This window comes from Cygnus olor, chromosome 21, assembly GCF_009769625.2.
Source record: "Cygnus olor isolate bCygOlo1 chromosome 21, bCygOlo1.pri.v2, whole genome shotgun sequence".
NCBI classification, from domain to species: domain Eukaryota; kingdom Metazoa; phylum Chordata; class Aves; order Anseriformes; family Anatidae; genus Cygnus; species Cygnus olor.
In genome coordinates this window covers 187,505-202,834 of record NC_049189.1, presented here as the reverse complement: position 1 = coordinate 202,834, position 15,330 = coordinate 187,505, and the positions used below count along the sequence as shown (strand labels likewise).

The window sequence follows — 15,330 nt, the reverse complement described above, 5'->3', positions numbered from 1 at the left end:
GGAAGCCCGGGAGGGCCGCGAGCCGTGCCGCCGCGCCTCGCTGGAGCAGGGGCTGCAGCGGTGCCTGCGGAGCGGGCCCCGCCGCGCCGGGTGCCGCGCGTGCCGGTGTGTCGGGGTGCCCGTCGCTCGGGGTGCCCGTCCCTCCCCGGTCGGTGCCGGCGGCGGCCGCGCCCGCTGCAGGAGCGCAGCCCGGAGCCCGCCGGGCCCCGCGGGGCTGTGGCGGCGGTGACGTCACCGCGCGGGCGGGGCCGGGCCGGGCCGGGCCGCGCCGCCACAGACAATGGAAGGCGGCGGCCGCAGCCGGCTCCCGCCGCAGCGCCGGGCCGCCGCCGAGCGCGGCGCGGGCCCGTAGCCGGCGGCCGGGGCTCGTATCCCGCTATGGCGGCGCCGGGCGGCCCCGGCGTGGGCTGAGGGCGGCGCCGGCGACCGAGCGGCCCCGCTCCCCGGCGAGGCTCCGCCGTCTCTCGGAGCCCGGCCGTGCGAGGCGGTCCGCCCGGCGCCCCGAGCCCGGCGGGGTGCCGCCGCCGGGCGCCCGGCAGCGGTTAGAGCCGCCGGCGGAGCCTCCGGTCGCCGCCGAGGGGCTTCGAGCGCGGGCGGCGGGCGCCGTCGGGGCACGAAGCGGCTGCGACCGCGGCCGAGCGGAGCCGGGGCCCGCCCCCGGGCAGCCGGCGCCAGGCCCCCCGCGGCCGCTCCCGCACCGAGCGCGGGCGGCGCCGCTCCCGTCAGCCCGCCGCGGCCTCTGGCGTGGGCTCGCCGCCGGGTTGGCGCGGCGCACGGCCCCGGCTCGGGGCCGACCGCCGGTCGCGGAGCTCGGGGGCGTTCGCCCGCGCGCGGACGAGATACGAGAGCCCTCGGCCGCCAGGCGCCGTTTGCCTCCGTCTGCACGCGCGGTCCAGATGCCGGGCCGTGCCGCCCGGCCGTCCCGGAGCCGGCTGCTGACCGCCGCTCGTCTGCCCTGCGAGTCTGCCAGCCGGGCCGACGCTGCTGCGCTCCGCGCGGTGCCGGTTGCGTGCGGCACCATGCCCCGTGCCGCGGGGCGGGCACGCCCCGTCTCCCGGCGCCGTCTCCTGCTGTTCCTGACGCACGCCGGGGAGCGCTAGTCCATGCGCCGCTGCCACGGAGGTGCGGAGAGGGCACAGCTGAGACTCCCGCCTGCGCTGTGGTAAGGCAGGCGCTCCCGCTGGCTGCGAGCATGCAAAAGACCCCGAGCACGGCTGTGGGAGAGCCTGCTCCGTCCACCCCTGCTGCAGGGGCCTGCGCCAGGTGCTGGCTGGAGCCTCCGCTGCCTTTGTAGACTCTCAGGTCAGTCCTCTGATACTCGGTGTTGCCGGTTTATTTGCCTAGAAGCGAGCACAGGTACAGAGGGGTCTGGTAGCCTCCACCCGTTGCAGGTGGATATGCAGATATGACGAAGCATTGTTTTCAGTAAGTATTACAGGATGATATATAGTACAGTATTTGTTTGGGCTTAAGTCTGCGTGCTTATGTGTTGTCTGTCACTGCTGTACTTAGGATGTGAGTGCGTGCCTTTTGAAGCTTGCTGATCCTTCCTCTCACCCCCCCCCACCCCCGTGTCCACAGCGGGAGTTGTGGTTGTGTTTGCACTGACTTCCCCTCCTGTGGTGGTCCCTGGCCCTTTCAGGGTGATGTTACAGTATAGGCTGAAAATTGTGATAGGGCTTTAACCGTAGCATCACACGTGCAGAAGAACATTGTAACACCTCTAGCTCACAGTTTCATATTTGAGTGGGTACAGTGAAGTAAATAGCCCAAACCTTCCCCAGGAATTTAAGGATACTGAAAACACACTCCCGCGCTGTAGCAGGTTATTGCAAGACTTGTTTTGCAGGGCGCTTCATCAAAAAGAGTAGGACTAGGAGGGGGAATTAAGTCCAGGTAGGCCACTCCCAGTTCAGAGATGGAATAAGCGTGACTGACTTTTTGAAAGCTTCCGTTGAAGGAGATCTTAGTCTCTTTTTGCTGATCGATTCTAATGTTTCACAGTTTGCATCTTGCAGTAGTTCACGTTTATCTAACTTTGCAGCAAATAGAGGCCATTTCATATCATTCTGGTCATCGTTCTGCTGATTTCTGGGTGAATATTTTGTCTCTCGAATTTGCAATTTATATGAGAGAGAAAACTCATGTCCAAGTTTTTACCATACTTCCAGTACTGTAGCAGCACAGACAGTGCCCCATGAGGTCCTCTTCTCCTGCTAATAGCTCCTTTAGCATGTTTCTCTTGGAGGAGAAAGTCTCCATGAGCAGTGCACAATGTCCTAAGCTGTTGCTCTTTGCATGCATCAAAAAGCACATCTTTCATAGTGCTGGCACCTGTAGGAAAGCACAGCAAGTTTCTGACCAGAGATATACAAAGCAACCTTAGGCAACCAACTGTTTTTATACAAATTACTGAATAGCATGAAAAGTGACATCTCAAGTCTACCTTGGATCTCTAAAACCTTCCCTGGTTTGCTTTTCCTGGACAGTGTGAAAAAATCTCACCATCCCTTAGCTCAGGGGAGAAGTCTGGAAGAAAAAAAAGTAGTACTTTATAAAGGTTAAATATAGAGATGGCCACTTGAGGAAAAAGTCAGCCCATCCCACCTCCTTTCTCCTCTTGTGTAGTAATGGCATGGTAAAGAAAAGTGGGGGGAAGTACCATCTTTTGAGGTAGCATTGGCTGCTGGAGATGGTGGAGAGGAACAAAGTGTTCCCAGATGGTGTGGGATGAACAGCTGAAGTCCTGCAGCACCGGAAAAATTATGGAAAAAGTGTTACTGATAAGAAATCTTAACACTGCTAAGTGGGTTAACAGCTTAAAAACAATGGCAATGCCTGTATGTGCAGGTCTTGATTATTGCTTTATTCCTGCTCATGCCCGGTACTATTTATTTCTTATGTGAAAGCATAGACCTTTTTCAGCTGTCACTTAGGCTCAGTGGAATGACAGTGTTTTCCTCGTCTCATGCCTCAGTATTCGTGGCATTTCTCATTGCCTGGAAGCAACCTACCTAACCAGCAGAGATATGCATATGTCTTAGAATATTAAGTAAAAATTTTAAGGGCTTTTATTGGTGGTAGAGACCACGTCCTGTAATCTTGTATTGTTAAACAGATCTTTTCATAAGATGTATCAAGGGTGGCACGGAAGTTTAATTTCAGAAAAATCTGTTTCTGCAGTGGTGACTCCTCAGTAATAAACCAAATCAAATTGATGTGGCGGTATGTTCAGCGTTTTTGCTGTATAGAAGAGTTGAGCAAGTTGTATATGCAAATGACAAATGATTTGTAAAATAGAAGATCACTGGCACTCAGAGTAATAAAGTGCCCTTAGGCTGCTTCAGTCACCACCCACAGCTTGCACTGGTTGAAAGAATATGGTGCATCTGCCTCGCTCTGGAAAGTAGAAAAATGTCGTTGTGCTGCAAGCTTTCTTACAGTGCTCAGCTATTGCACTTGTTAAATTCAGTCTGTGTGTGTTCATACCAAAGATGTTGTAACACAGAAACTGCTGTTAAAGAAAACTGCATGTGCTGGGAAGCCAGTGCTCTTGGAGTGGATTCTTACCTCCAGAGCATTTAAACGTGGCACTTCGGAACATGCATATGCAGATCTAACAAAACACCATTAATTTAGTGGTTAGAAGACTGTGGGGAAATGACTGTAACTTGGGCAGAGAGTGCTCTAGTAGAATAAGCAGGAAAGATCATGCACCTTCTTCATTAGTTCCTTAGACTCAAATATTGTTACTCAAATATCATCAAACATTTAGTTTGTGTAGAGTGGCAAAAAAAAAAAAAAAAAAAAAAGGCCTCCAAGTGTATGTGTGAGACATACGCACTGCTAAGATTTGCTGGCTGTTTGTTTTGTCGGTGAAAAGCAGAATTTCCTGTGTAATAGTCCTGGCTTTGCTGCCATGTTGTGAGTGGTACGGATGAAATTTCTTGCTTGTTGATTCTAGAGCACAAAAGCAAGAAAGTGATCGTTTTGGTTCTTCCCTTGTCCAGTAAAGCAGCATGCAGAGATTAGAAAAGCAACTCTGGTAATCTTTGAGAGCCAAAGGCAATGGTTTGAGCTGGTGTCCACCAAACAAGACACTGTTGTTTCTTGCCACCTTGTGTAGCTCAAAGAGAGGGAACCCGGGTGTGAAATCCTACAGTGTCTTCGGATAATAGTGTCTTTGAACAAGTCATTGGGTTAGAAGATGGGGAGGACCATGCTTTATGCTATCACGGGCTGGGTGAAGTGTTTCATTTATAAGTATTTTCTGCATCACAGGTGTTTACCCCAAATTTGCTTTGTGTTTTTTCTATACCATTTAGAGTGAGGACTCTGTGTCTTGAGTGTCTTGACACCTACTGATGGGACAACACAGCTGAATGACAAGGGCAATAGAGAGTGTTTTGGTAGATCTCCAGGGGAGTTGTCCCACTTGATACATGATCAAGCTCATTCTCAGTAGCAACCCTGTTACCTATTCGCATGGGGAAAAAAAGACAAAAACACTTGGAAAATGTTTGAAACTGCTGCCCTTTAACGTAGAGTACATGTAGTCAGGGGCTGTCACAATCTGAGCAGGCACTGGAAGTTTTACAAAGCAGGTACTTTTGCAGTCCCAGGTAAAAACTTGTGTGGCATGAATGGCTAGCATCTATTTAGATTTTTACTGAGGAAGTTCTGTTCTATCGGAGGATGCTAAGGGAGAAAACAGAGGCATGACTCCCGGGCACCTCCCTCAGGGAGTTAAACCAGATTAACTCCTCTGCTCATTGCACTTTCTGTTTACTGCATCTGCTGTAGTGGCTCAGAGCTGTTTTTACAGGTCTGCTTTAAGTTCATCAGTGAAGTGATCTGGACTTAAGAAACGCCAGCTTAAACCAATCCTGCCAAAAGAGACTGTAACATGAAACTATATCCAGGTTCTCTGGTCTTAACTGTGGAAGTATACACCCTGTAGCTCTGTAAAATGCTGACTGATGTGAGTAATCATTCATCCTTAAAAGACTTTACCAGATTAATTTTGCATCTATAGAAATACTGTGTGTGTAACTTGCTATCAGTAGTAGGCTCCCTCTGAGTACAAATTAAGAAGCTTGTTCTGGTTACAGATGATGTCTGTTTTAGGGAAATGAGAAGGAGGTTTATTTTTTTTCTAGATTCAGACCGATTGAGAAGGAGATTTATTTTTTTCTAGATTCAGACCAATTTCACAGTACACATCAAAATCTGGCCAAGTAGCTCCTTCTATCCCTTCCATCTGGACAAGCCAGGCTCCCGTCAGGCTGCTGGCACTGTGGAGCAGCCCAGCCCTGACATGACACTGAAGCAACTGGTTTTCTCAGGAGTGCCAGACCCTGCCACGAAATACCACTGTGGAGACTGCTGTGTTTCCCAAGCTTGTTTTTGAGTTCATGGGTTAGCTTCTCACTATACTATGAAGGACTGAGGACACCAGAAGTGAAAATGGCTTTGTGGCTTGATAGAACAGATACACTAAATTAATCTATGATTCAGGAGTAGCACTAGGAGCTTGCAGAGTTTCACAGGAGTTGTGGAGTGAGAGGGCTGAAACAAAAATGATTCAGTGCATATTGCATCAACTTTTGGGATCCTTCATATCCCAAAAACTTCAGAGCTCTCATCAGATCCAAGCAACTGCTGTTGAAAAAGCTCTGTGAGACTTGTCTGTGCTACCTTGCTTGGGCTCAGTCTGTTCACAAAATAGGCCCTTAATGGCTAAAGTCACCACCTCCTCCAGTTATGTTAAGGAATAATGGTGAAAAGTAATTTTGATGTTAACATTTTATGGCTAAATTTGAAGAATAATAATTTCCAGAAAATATATAAAGTTCAAAATGTTTTCTGTAAGTTACGAGGTGTCTCAGTTACATAAATGCAATCATTTTCATCAGCTTTGTTGGAGGCAGCCTTGAAGAAGGGCTTTAGAAACCTACAAAGTCTGTGAAGTTTAGTTTTCAAATTACGCTACATTGGCAAAAGGTTTTTCAGTACTTTATATACTGCCCCAGGTTTTAAAGAGGAGTGTTTGAAGAGGTTAGAGTACATGTGATAAGGGAGACCTAGAGCAACACAGGTGTTACTGGCAGGAAAGCCTGGAGACAGTATTATGAGTTTTTTGGATTTTTTTTGAGCATCACCTGTTGGAGGGCAGAGCATTAGTAAAGAATATGTCAACTGTTTGTTATTCCTTAAATGTTATAACATCTCTTCAGTTTATATGTAATGTGACAAACTCAGTTTTTACTTACAAAAGATTCTGAAATGTGATCATCAAAAGCAGAGTCCTTGGATAAACCCTTAAATATGTGGACATGTCTGTGTTCACTCTCATCTTTGATGCATTTGGAAAAAGTTAGGGTGCTTCCAGTGCAAGAAATCTGCTGGGCTGGAGCAGTTTAGATTTCCTGAGTATTACAGCATGAGAGAAGCTTATTTTGACAACTTGATTTGTAGGCTATTGAGCATTTGTCTTCAGTGCACTGTGAGGTAGATACTTGTCATGAGATCTTCTGTTTAATATAAAAGAAAAGAACGTAGAAAGTGTGGTCATATAACTTGATTGCATTCTAAATAGGTGGTTCTACACAGCCCCCTGAAGTGGGCAAAACAGTAAAGACTTTGACTAGCAAAATAAGAAATAATAAGGGATAAATGGTCTTGGATGTCAGAGCAGTATCTGTAATGTTCAGCCCTGTAGCTCGTATAACCCATCTCTTAATTATTGCAAGGTAAAGCAGTTATTGATAAACGTAAAGCAAATTACTGCCTTTTTTTTTTTTCTCTCTTCATTTGTACTTCATTTTTATCCTGTTTTTGTTGCTTGGGTTTTGCTGATAATGTTTTTTTTGGCAATTACGTTTTTTATAGGAAAATCACTGTCAGAGAGTCAACAGGACTGGGTCAGGTTTTGTCATGTTTTCTTGACCAGTGCCTCTTTCAAGACCAAGCACTGCAGTTTGCTTAAACAATGTGTTGTGGCATCTTTTTTTTGTTGAGCTACAGGATCGTGTTTCAGACCTCAGTTATGTTCAGAGCAGAGTTTCCGGGAGGGGAAAAAAAAAAAAAAAAAACCTTTGCTTCTCAAAATGTGACAGGTTTTCTTTCTATTCAATTTCTTTGTTTTACCTAGCTGTAGCAGTCATCTTCCTGTATAGACTGTTAACATGCATACAGATATATCAGTTTTAAAGGTATTGCATAAGACTCAAGGGTTACGTAAAGCTGATGTTGTTTGAGCCATTTGAACCCAGGACTATATAAACAGAAGATGGTATTTTCATGCCAGTTTCTGTAACATAAATTGTACTTGCATATTCAACATTCTACTGATGTCCTCACAGGTCAAGCTGACCAAGTCCTGTTACTGAGGCTACAGAAGCAATAATGTTTTGATTCAAGCTGACAAACCTGGGACTTACAGAATAGTGATTCCTAAGAGGTCATGCAAAGGCTTACCCTTTAATTAGACCCCAGCAAAATCTGAGTTGTCAAGGTACAAGATCATCTTTATTCGTTGTAACTTAATTTTGAAATGTAGGACTAGTGCAGCTTTTTTTTTGAAGAAGAAAAAAAAAGTCTGGAAGTTCATCCACCTGTAAACAGTTTGTTTTTAAAAGGATCCTGAGAGATGCTGCAAGAACGCACCAAGAAAGAAGCGTGTGGGAGCCGATATTTGTATGTGGTTTACTTTCGGGAGCCATAATTGGAAGCAAGCAGGTTCCGTAGTCTGTTCCCAATGAGGAGGGGAATGTGCTGTTTACGATGCTGAATGACTCGAGAGTCTTCTACAGAAACAGTGAGGTGTGTTGTTCTCTCTGTGGTCCGGATGAGGCATCTGTTAGATTCTTAGCAGTGTGCAAACTGTGCTGACTGTGGTCCAAGTGCCTCGAGTCTGAGGTGTGTCCAGACCTCCATGTGGAAGAAGAGCAGCCTTCCATCTCGTTGCTGAGTCCAGAGGAAACTTCAGGTGGAGGTGCCCTTCCCTTTGGCTGTTATCCTGTGCTTAGGCGTCTTGGTTAGGTTAAGAATGTACCAACTCTTGCAGCATAGCTCGTTGCTGTCTTCCCTTTTACTGTTCTCTCCTGCCCTGACTTTTTTTTTTTTTTTTTTAGCCCCCACAAGACTAGAGCAGCATGTGCACTTCATGTGACAGTCATTTTTGAAGGCAATGGTTTAGTGTATGGAAATTTTGTAGGAAAAGAATTCTGAAATTGCCGTCAGTTTCGGCTTTGATCTAGTTGCTTAGGTAGCACATTAAATAACCTGGAAAACGGGCAGCTTAGAGACAGATTAGAGACACTTTCTGTGCATTATCATCCTACTTCCATGTTTGCTTCCTGGAGCTTTCTAATCACTGTAGAGTGCTGCTGCTGGGTAAATAGTAACCATTTCTGCCATACTTGGAAAGGGCTTCCTTCAGTTTGTGTCGGAGCTCCAGAATGTTTAATTCCACTTGCTATTTTATTAACAGCAGCATATTTCTGATCTGTCTTTAGACAGAGCAGTTATAACCATCTGTTAAAAATACAGCTGTCTTGGTAAGATACTGAAGGTTACAGGTTTAAGACTTGAATTAATTTCTTATATTTCTCCTTCAGATTCCTGTTAAGTCAAATAGATACCCTTCACCACCTAAAATCAGGTAGTCCTGTCCTAAATACCTCCTGGGAGCATTGTCCAGGTGTCCGAATAGGAGTACATGAGGATGTTCTATTTCAAATTCTGTCTCCTGAGAAAAGTTTCGTTCTTTTCTTTCTTTGTTTCAGTGTTCCTGTCTGAGGACAGTGGTAGTGACAGACATCCCTTCAGTAAATTCAGTCCTCTGACAAAAAGTGCCAGGAAGTGTTCACTGCTATCAGTTGCTGTGTCAGGAAAAATTGAGGCTTCAGTCATTAGAGACCACAGGGCTACATCCTTAGAGAAGAGCCTGGAAAATGGACACTAGCATAGGGTCCCCCAGTTCTGTTCCACAATGTCTAGAGCTTTAAAAAAAAAAAAAAAAAAGGAATCTGCACAGTTTACTTTTGTATCTCGCTGGAATAATTTTTTGATGTTGTTTCTGACTGTACAGAATAAGAATTATCTTTTGACAGCTGAATGGGTAGGAGCAAAGCCCTGGTGTCTTGCAGCCCCGGGCTTCTTGTTCTGTGACACCAGTTCAACATAAATTTCTTCTAGTATCTTTTTAAAAAGAACTTCTGTCTGTATGAGGTTGGAAGCCCAGATGTGATAGCTGGGGTTTGTTGCTCCTCTTAACTCTAATAAAATGCAAGTGCTGGCAACTCAGATAGTTGTGTACAATTGAATGTATGTTTTGTACGTTCAATACCGCTCTATTAACCTCAGTGGCAGACACGGCTGCTTTCCCTGGTGCTTGAGTTACACCGGCTCTGTTTGACACAGGCCTGTGGTGAGAGGGGATGGCGCAGCAATGCCAGGTCACTGTCAGTCTCTGCAGCATACGTGTTCTGCATGGCAATGGGGAAGGAGGAGACAGGGATGTGGACTGCACTGCAGCACACTGCAGCACTGCCAGAACAAAGGCTTGTGAGAAAACACGACTTGCTGCTGTGTGCCAACCGCAGTTCAGAGGCAAGGCCTTAAGACTGCATCTGCATTACGAATATTTCCTTACAGAACTGCCAGCCATTTTCCCAGAGGCTTTGCAATTAACAGAACGAGTAAATTATTAATAAGGCACTAATAATAAATAATAATGTTTTCAGCTAGGCAAGAGAAGACCATAGTGAGCTCACCTCTAAAATGAGGTTAGAAGTGGGGTGCCAGCCATACTCCTGTGTTCCTGGCTCTTGAGCAACCAGGGTGGGATCACAGAATCACAGAGTGGTTGAGGTTGGGCGGGACCTCTGGAGGTCATCTGGTCCAAGCCCCCTGCTCAAGCAGAGCCACAAAGATGCTGAATTACAATTTGTTGGAGCTGGCCAGAGGAGAGCTGAGTTCGTGTCTGCTGCCAAGCCACGACATCCTTTTAGGGAATGAGGGATGAGTTTAAGCCAGTTTCTGAGATGTGCCTTAATGGTTTGCAATGTGATCTCTGGTGCAGTACAGCAAAGAGATTCATATTTCTGTTATTCTCTAGTAAGAGTTGTGCCTTGCAGGATGTAGTATGCTGGATGTTTTATTTATTTGTTTGTTTGTTTTGACTAATGGTTGGAAAGTCAGCAGGTGACATGGAGCCGTCATCTCACAGACAGATGGCTAGGTAAGGGGGTAGGTAAGGAAAGACCTTGCTTCATTTCATTTCTTCAAGTTAATTGATGCCTGACTCTTGGTTCAAACATAGGCTAAAAGTAGATCTAGCGTGCAAGAGTTGTGCTGGCATGGACTTCAGTTAACTTCATGATAGCTTTGAAACACATCCAACACAGTTGCACTACAGCACTACTGGAAGCTGTTAACAAACTTTTGAGGAGCAATTGCTCCTGCAATATGCTGTTAAGGACTCTGCGTGTGACAAGGCCAACTGGAGAAGAGTTTCTCTTTTAAAACCTGATCAGAGCTTGTTAATTTTCATGCACAGATTTCCATTACTATTAGTAGGCTTTGTTCTGGGTTTCAGTGCTCTGAACCACCTCATCATGTCCATGGGTACATGAAACCAAACAGGACGGGAGTTATTTTTTCCCAGAAACTTGTTATGTACACTGTTAGCATGATAAAAACATTCATGAAATACTTCCTATCCACAAGATTGTCCTACCCAGCAGGTGCACTCGTACAAGCCATGTGAAGTATCTCCCCTGTGGGTCATTAGAGAGAAGGAGCCCTCTGGGTTTGCAGCCACTCGAGTTGCACTGACTGGACTTAAACACAACAGTATCTGTTGAATTAATCTCTACAGTCTCAGGTTTAGCAATGTCCTATTAGCCAGTCTAAATTTCCCTCCTCTACTATTCAAGCAATAGTAGCTGTATCATAGTGCTAGGTTACAATGCAAGGAGGAAAAAAAAAACTAATACTGCGTTTAGACTTCTGCAGAGACCACAGAGCTCTGCTTTTCAAAAGGATACTCCTGGATTATCAATGCCCACACTCTGTGATTTCTGATAGTCCTATTTCAGGTCCTTGGCTGAAGCTGTTTTCCAAGAAAGGGAGTCAGTCAGGCAAGGAATGAGTACCTTCTTAATGGCTCCTTGTTCTAAGCACAGAAGGAAGCAAAGCAGTCTTTTTCCTCTAGGCACCATTACTGCATGATTTCAGGAGGCAAGCCAAGATGAATTCAGTACTCCAGTGAAAGCAGGGTGATTGTCTGTAAAATTGAGAGTATTTCAATACAAGTCTACTGAAACACTGTCCGAACGATTGTATTTGCTCAGGGTTTGCGTGTGTTTTCAAAGAAGTTGCATTACCCCAATCTTTTATTGTATGGATGCAGCTAGAATCACAAGGAAAGGGACCTGTCTTCTCCCCATTTTTTGTATTTTTCCTTCTATTACCTTTAAGGAGGTTCTCTAGAATTGCAGTAAAAGGGCAGCCACAGGAAATTAAAGAGGTAGGATGCTGCAGGGCAAGTGTCCCCGTGCATTGTCAAGCGAAGCAAATCTCCTTCATGATGTTCAGGACTGTTGCTTGTGACTCTCTGCAGTAGGCTGCCAAAAACTAAGCTTTCTTTCCATAGAAATACCCTCATTTCTGCCTTTCTTCAACCTAGATAATCAGTTCAGGATGTCAATACTGGAGCGCCTCGAGCAGATGGAGAGGAGAATGGCTGAAATGACAGGCTCCCAGCAGCACAAACAAGGAGTAGGAGGCGGGAGCAATGGGAGCGGGAATGGAGGAACACAGGTACAGGTACAGATGCTGCTGTGTAGTCACAGCAGCTTTATTCTTTCCTACCAGCATTTGTATTTGATGGGGGTTGGAAAGGATTATACCTTTTCTTAAAAAACAGGTCTTCTTTATGGGCGTCTTTAACAGTAGGTGACTTTAACTTGCATTTGCCACTGTCTCAGTACTTCTGAAAGTGAAAGGTTGCCTGCTTAGGGCAGGTTGCAACTCCCGTCAGTGGTTAAAGTGGGTTGTGTGTGGTGTTTCAGTGCGTTTCTGGGACTGGGACCTTGGGCAGCTGCTTTGAGAGCCGCGTGGTGGTGGTGTGCGAGAAGATGATGAGTCGTGCTTGCTGGGCAAAGTCCAAACACTTGATCCATTCAAAGACTTTCCGAGGAATGACACTGCTCCACCTAGCTGCCGCCCAGGGCTATGCTACACTGATCCAGACCCTCATCAAATGGCGGTAAGACCCAGCCTGTTGGACTCTTGGGTGTCAATACAGACATGTAAGAAGCATATGTAAGCTCTGCTTGCTCCAGGTTTCTAGTTGCCCTTTACAAACTGCACCTTTTGTCCCTTAGAAACAACCAAGTCCCTGAACTTGTTCTTGTCCCCTGTATCTTGAGAGAGATGAGATCCAGTCACTGGATGTATCATGCTCTTAAAGTCTCTGTTGGGGGCACCGTCTGTAGTATATGTGTGTCACGGACGTGTGTTTGGCCATTTTTGTGGTATGGTGCACTGAGTGAAGCTACAGATTTAGGAAATGGTTCTAACTTGTCTACAGAGCATCATTTGTTTTGTTTCCTCTCTAGCACCAAACATGCAGACAGCATTGATCTGGAGCTGGAAGTTGACCCTTTGAATGTGGATCATTTCTCCTGCACTCCTCTGGTAAGCAGCAGAAACTGAAACTTCAGAGGGCCCTCAGACTCTCCCAGGAGTCCTTCCTGATGTGTTATTTTCCTGATGCATTTTACACTCTGAGAAGTAGATGTTTCATGTGTGTCCTTGCTGTGTAAATGTTAAGACATGGTACTATTAGCTTTCTAGCATTTTGTTGAGAGAGACCAAAAAGAAAAATCTTTGAGTAATGTGAGGACAGATGGGTGGTTCTGGTCTGTGTTTTACCAAATATCTAGTCTCTGCTGTCATTCTGGGGAAAGGCCTTTACATGCCTTCTTTCAAGTTTTCCTCTTTGACTGTAGAGCTTGTAAAGACATCACAATAGCTTGGTCATTGGAATCTAGACTGAGAGCTCATGCAGGAAGCCAAAGCAGGTGGAACCAGAAGTGCCAGGTTACAACAGCAGAGTGTTTGATTTTATTGTTCCCAGCTTTTATTCCTGCCTGAATGTTTCTGATCTCAGAGATTCCTTTCTGTTTGAAGCTGGTCTGTCTCTGCAGTGGTTCCAGTGGGTATGACAGCTAAAAAAACAATACATGCATTACTAAACGAGAAACTAACAGCTTCATTTGGCAGATAGAGGTTTCTCCCTCAAAGGAGTGAGCATCTAGTCCTCTGTAATGGCCTTTTGTTCATATAGGACATTTATAAAAGCCCATTGGTGGTGTTCAAACATGGCGTGGTTTTGCCAGTCAATTTTCTGTGAGCTGAGGATACAACTCCATTGCATTAACAAAAAGAGAAAGAGAAGGCAGGTCTACCAATATTCAATGGGTCACTTGTTTTTTTTTTTTTTTACAAAACATGTACAATGGGTCACTTGTTTTTTTGTTTTTTTTTTTCCAGATGTGGGCATGTGCCCTGGGCCACATGGATGCAGCTGTTGTGCTGTATAAGTGGGACCGCCGAGCCATCTCTATTCCTGATTCCCTTGGGAGACTGCCACTGGCAATTGCCCGGTCTCGGGGCCATGTAAAGTTGGCAGAGTGCTTGGAGCAGCTACAGCGTGATGAGCAACCTCAGCTTGGGCAAAACCCCAGAATTCAGTGCCCCTCAAGCACAGACTCCAGCGCAGAGAGCTGGGTGTCCCAGTGGCACAGTGAACTTATTGCCTCTCAAGAGCCTCAGAAGGGAGTCACTGTGATTTCTAGTACAAACACAGGTAAGACAACCCTGATGGCATGCACTGCTTTGATGAGATGTGACACGTAAAATCATGGAGCAAAGACCTCACCTGGGTGGCAAATGCCACCTGTAGCCCTGTTGGCCATGCTTAACTGCTTTTTTTGTGGGCTCTCTGTCATGTGCTCTATACTCTTGCATAAGTATTGGGAAAAGAACCAGGAATGTCTGCTTTAGAAAGATGTGTGTATCTGAAGAACAACTGAGGTAATATCCTCCCTGGGTGACAGTTACTTCTTTGCAAGTACTTGACACCCATACATTTGTGTGTCCTAGAGCATGGCATGAATTTCTACCTGCTGCTCTGCAGCAGAAGCTGTTGTAGTTCCTACAGCAATCACGTTGCATACTTCGTTTTGACCATTGATCTGTTTGTTTCCAGAGTTGAGACGACCAAGATCAGAACCTTCCAGTTACTACAGTAGTGAGACTCAGAAAGATTACCCTGCACCCAAAAAGCATAAGCTGAGCCCTGAATATTTTCAAGCCCGGCAAGAGAAGCTGCTTTCCACTGCACTGAGTCTGGAACAGCCAAGTGTCAGAAAGCAGAACTCCAGCTCCAAGCAATCCGCCACTGAGACAATCAGCCCCAGTGAAGGGATAAGGGACTATGGCCGGGAGCTCTCCCAGCACATCCCAGAAGTTGCTGGGTACCGGGGCTCTGGCAGCCAAGCAGGCATCAAATGGAACCCAAAAGACATTTACATTGGTGTGTCTGCGGTGCAGGTGGCAGGGAGCCAGAAGGGGACTGCTCTGGGGAAGGACACTGTAGCCCATCGGCTACGCCAGCGAGAGCAGATGAACGTGCTGATGATGGCTGACAGGGAAATGGTGGATGCAGAACTCTTGTCTTATAGGGACAATGTAGGGGATGAGGACTGTTTACCCCACATGGATGACTTGCAGGTAAACATAATCATAGCACCAAGATCGTCTAGCCTGAGACATCTCTCTGTCAGTCTCTTCTGCTCAGCCACATGTCTTGTCTGTGGAGAAGAGCATAACTGTGAGAAATTTTTGTGGAAGCTCTTAGCTCTGTCAAGGCTAAGGGGAAGGCCTGTAGGGGTGACATCTTGGTGGGGGTCTGTTATAGACCACCTAATCAGGATGAAGAGATGGATGAGGCATTCTATGAGCAGCTCTCAGAAGTTGCATGATCACCAGCACTCATTCTCATGGGAGACTTCAACTTCCCTGATGTATGCTGGAAATATAACACTGCAGAGAGGAAGCAGTCCAGGAGGTTTCTAGAGTGTGTGGAAGACAGCTTCCTGACACAGCTGGTACGAGAGCCTACCAGGGGAGCTGCCCCACTAGACCTGCTCTTCACTAACAGAGAAGGACTGGTGGGAGTTGTGAAGGTTGGGGACTGTCTTGGGTAGAGAGACCGTGAAATTGTAGAGTTCTCTATTCTTGGTGATGTGAGAA

General features: G+C 46.4%; 1 protein-coding gene across 7 annotated transcripts in view; it reads left to right on the top strand.

The window, feature by feature from the left end:
• Positions 1–15,330, top strand: part of CAMTA1 (calmodulin binding transcription activator 1) — a 375,445-nt gene that overhangs the window by 335,206 nt on the left and 24,909 nt on the right. For all 7 annotated transcript variants that reach the window (XM_040533948.1, XM_040533944.1, XM_040533945.1 and 4 more), the window contains 5 exons: positions 11,696–11,835; positions 12,081–12,277; positions 12,630–12,708; positions 13,567–13,882; positions 14,285–14,808. In XM_040533948.1, coding sequence (XP_040389882.1) covers positions 11,696–11,835; positions 12,081–12,277; positions 12,630–12,708; positions 13,567–13,882; positions 14,285–14,808 — 1,256 coding nt within the window. The remainder of the gene's footprint in view (positions 1–11,695; positions 11,836–12,080; positions 12,278–12,629; positions 12,709–13,566; positions 13,883–14,284; positions 14,809–15,330) is intronic.